This window comes from Etheostoma cragini, unplaced genomic scaffold, assembly GCF_013103735.1.
Source record: "Etheostoma cragini isolate CJK2018 unplaced genomic scaffold, CSU_Ecrag_1.0 ScbMSFa_2984, whole genome shotgun sequence".
NCBI classification, from domain to species: domain Eukaryota; kingdom Metazoa; phylum Chordata; class Actinopteri; order Perciformes; family Percidae; genus Etheostoma; species Etheostoma cragini.
This window is the reverse complement of record NW_023267203.1, coordinates 1-3,333: the sequence shown is the minus strand read 5'-3', so window position 1 is coordinate 3,333 and position 3,333 is coordinate 1. Positions and strand designations below refer to the sequence as shown.

At 46.9% G+C, this 3,333-nt stretch overlaps 1 protein-coding gene across 1 annotated transcript; it reads right to left on the bottom strand.

Moving 5' to 3' along the window:
• Nucleotides 1-432: 432 nt before the first annotated feature.
• Nucleotides 433-3,131, bottom strand: LOC117940654 (zinc finger protein 771-like). Its single transcript, XM_034865863.1, has 3 exons — nucleotides 2,820-3,131; nucleotides 1,783-2,036; nucleotides 433-838 (listed from the first exon to the last, which is right to left on the bottom strand). The coding sequence occupies exons 1-3, from the start codon at nucleotides 3,022-3,024 to the stop codon at nucleotides 446-448; spliced, it is 852 nt and encodes a 283-aa protein (XP_034721754.1). The 5' UTR covers nucleotides 3,025-3,131; the 3' UTR covers nucleotides 433-445.
• Nucleotides 3,132-3,333: the final 202 nt, after the last annotated feature.

The window sequence follows — 3,333 nt, the reverse complement described above, 5'->3', positions numbered from 1 at the left end:
TATATCAAGTATATAAAATCGGAGTCCCTGCAACAACAACTATGTAACATTACGTCAACATGTGGAACATTTCCACTAGTCCCGCACGATTAATCGTCCTAAAATTGTGATCTCGATTTAATATTAAATAATAATTTGCTTTAATGACTTTGATTCTCATTTAACCCTTTGTGTTGTCTTCCCATCAAAAACCGAAAATTAGCACTTTTTACTCTTTTTATCGATGTTTTTAACTTAACTACTATTGTCTCGTTACATTCTGTGTGTGTTATTAGCATAATAAAGTGTAAATGTATTGCATCCTGATGTGTTGTGACATAATTTAGTTGTTATAACATAATAAAAGGGTGTTATAACATAATAATAAAAGGGTGTTATAACATAATAATAAAAGGGTGTTATAACATAATAAAAGGGTGTTATTACACGATGCGTAGTCCGTGCCTCAGCTCTGCGGCAGCGTCTGTCCGGCGTGCGTGCGAACGTGCCGTTTGTAGTTGGAGTTGTCGCTGAAGCGGCGGCCGCACCAGTCGCAGCAGTACGGCTTCTCGCCGGTGTGGATGCGCAGGTGCTTCTGGTAGCCGTCGAAGCGCGTCAGTCTCTTCCCGCAGATGTCGCACGTGTACGACTTGTCGGCCTTGGCGTCCGCCTTGCGGTGCGTCTGCACGTGTTTGGCCCAGGCGCCGCGCTGGGCGAACGCCCGGCCGCAGACGGTGCAGATGTACGAGTCCACCGCCTCGGAGTCCGCCGCGTCGCGGGCGACGTCGTCCAGACCGCCGTTACCCGCCGCGACGCCGTCCTCGTCCGGGTCGCCGGGCTGCGGGGCCGACGGGTAGAGCTGTAACAGTTCAGAATTCTGCATTATGATTAACAGAAATACGTTCATATAACAATATAACATTGCAATATGCAAATGACATTATAACAATATAAGTGTCTCTATAAGTCACATTTAGAAATATTAATTATTTAATTAATATTTCTAATGTGTCACCTTGTGTTGTCCTGAAATGCAACTTTTGGTTTTTCTGGCTGTTATTACAACAGATGTCCGAGAAAGTTTCAAAAACTTCAAAAAAACAACAGAAATGTCCAAAAAAAACGCAGAAATGATCGACAAAGACATTGTTAAAAGTGAGAAAGAATTAAGGAAAAGTTAGAAAACTTCAAAAGGTCACAACAAATGTCGGAGAAAGCATCAAAAACTTCAAAAATGTCCCAAAAAACTTTGGGAAAAGTGACCCAGAAATCTAACTGTTGTAAAACGTAGAAAACTAAATGTTGGTCGACGGGAAGACAACACGAGGGTTCAAACGCTAAACGTGTCCTGGGTGCTAACGCTAGCAGGGTGCTAACGCTAGCAGGGTGCTAACGCTATAACAGAAGATGGGAATCATTTCAGAAACGTGGTAGCTATCTATGCTAGCGTTAGCTCAAAACACCATTCAACTGACAGCCTTTGTTGTGTTTGATGCTAACTTGTAGCTAAGCTAGCAGTCAATTGAAAAACATTTCAGCTTTTACCTGACTGAGACCGTTACGCAATAATGTTTCAGGCGTACCAAGGGGCACACACACACGCACACGCACACACACACGCACACACACACGCACACACACACACACGCACAAGCACACGCACAAGCACACGCACACACACACACACACGCACAAGCACACGCACAAGCACACGCACATGCACACGCACACACACACACACACACACGCACACACGCACACACACACACACACACGCACACACACACACACACACACGCGTACCGAGGGGCCCGGCAGGGCGTCCAGCTCAGAGTCGTCTCCCGGGCCGCCGGGGTCCGAGAGCGAGGACGCCAGGCGTCCGGTGTCCTCCTGGTCTCCGTCTCCGTCGCCATGGCAGCCGCTCCGGAACAACAGGAACTTGACGTCGTCGTGCCCCCCCGTCTCGTCCCGCCACAGATCCTCTTCCTCCTCTTCCTCCTCCTCCTCCTCTTTGATGGACGGAGGTTTGTTCAGGTCCAGACCGGAGCTCCAGTCCACTGTGAGACAAAGCTTTATTATTATTATTATTATTATTATTATTATTATTATTATTATTATTATTATTATCATCATCATCATCCAAACATTTTGGTCTCTTTCTTCACTAGAACCATAGAAATAAAAAGATAAACAGATATATTTCATAAAAACCTGTTCTTTACGGCTTATTCAACATTTTTTAAGTTTTTAAAAACATCTTTGTCTCTTTTTGACGTAGTTTTTGTGGTTTTTGCCCGCATTTTCTTCACCATAATCATAGAAATAAAAACATAAACACACATGTATTTCATACACAACTGTTTTTAAGCTTTTATCAACATTTTGGGGTTGTTTTTGTCTCTTTTTGACGTAGTATTTTTCCGCTTTTTCCACATGCATGAAACTTTATCAAACATTTTTGTCTCTTTTTGACTTTATTTTCTTCCCAAGAACACAGCTATAAAAACATATATCACTTCATATCTCCACGGTGTGCAGCCCCAGCGGGTCGCGCAGCGGCCACTCACCAGAGCAGCTCCCCGGGCAGAGAGAGCGTGATCTGCGCCCACTCACCAGAGCTGTTCCCCCCGCAGAGAGAGCGCGACCTGCGGCCACTCACCGGAGCTGCTCCCCCCGCAGAGAGAGCGCGACCTGCGGCCACTCACCAGAGCTGCTCCCCCCGCAGAGAGAGCGTGATCTGCGGCCACTCACCGGAGCTGTTCCCCCCAGAGAGGACGCAACCTGCGGCCACTCACCGGAGCTGTTCCCCCGCAGAGAGGACGCAACCTGCGGCCACTCACCGGAGCTGTTCCCCCGCAGAGAGAGCGCGACCCGCGGCTTCCGGCGGAGCTCGAGCAGCCGCCGCTGGCGGTCGATCTCCAGCTTGGAGCGGGAGATCTCCTCCTCGTACTCGGCTATGGTTCTCCCGAACACCCCGAAGATCTCCTCCGCGGCGGCGGTGAGCCGCTGGGTGATGAGCAGCCGCAGCAGCTCGATTTTAGACATCTTAGCGGCGGGTTAGAGATAAAAACCGGGCAAGTTCTCTCCGAGGCGCACTGGTCGCTTGTTTACTTGTTACACTTCCGGGTTAGTGTCTGCGCGCATGCGCACTGAGTGGATTTACCGACACCTGCTGGACTGGAGGTCGAAATAAGTGTTTTAAATGTTATTTTTCAGAAAAGACAGAATGAAACAGAAGTGGAAGAAGTATTCAGATCAAGGGCGTTACTTTAGTTACTCAACTACATTCATCTGATAGCTTTAGTTACTAGTTATATATATATATATATATATATATATATATATATATATATA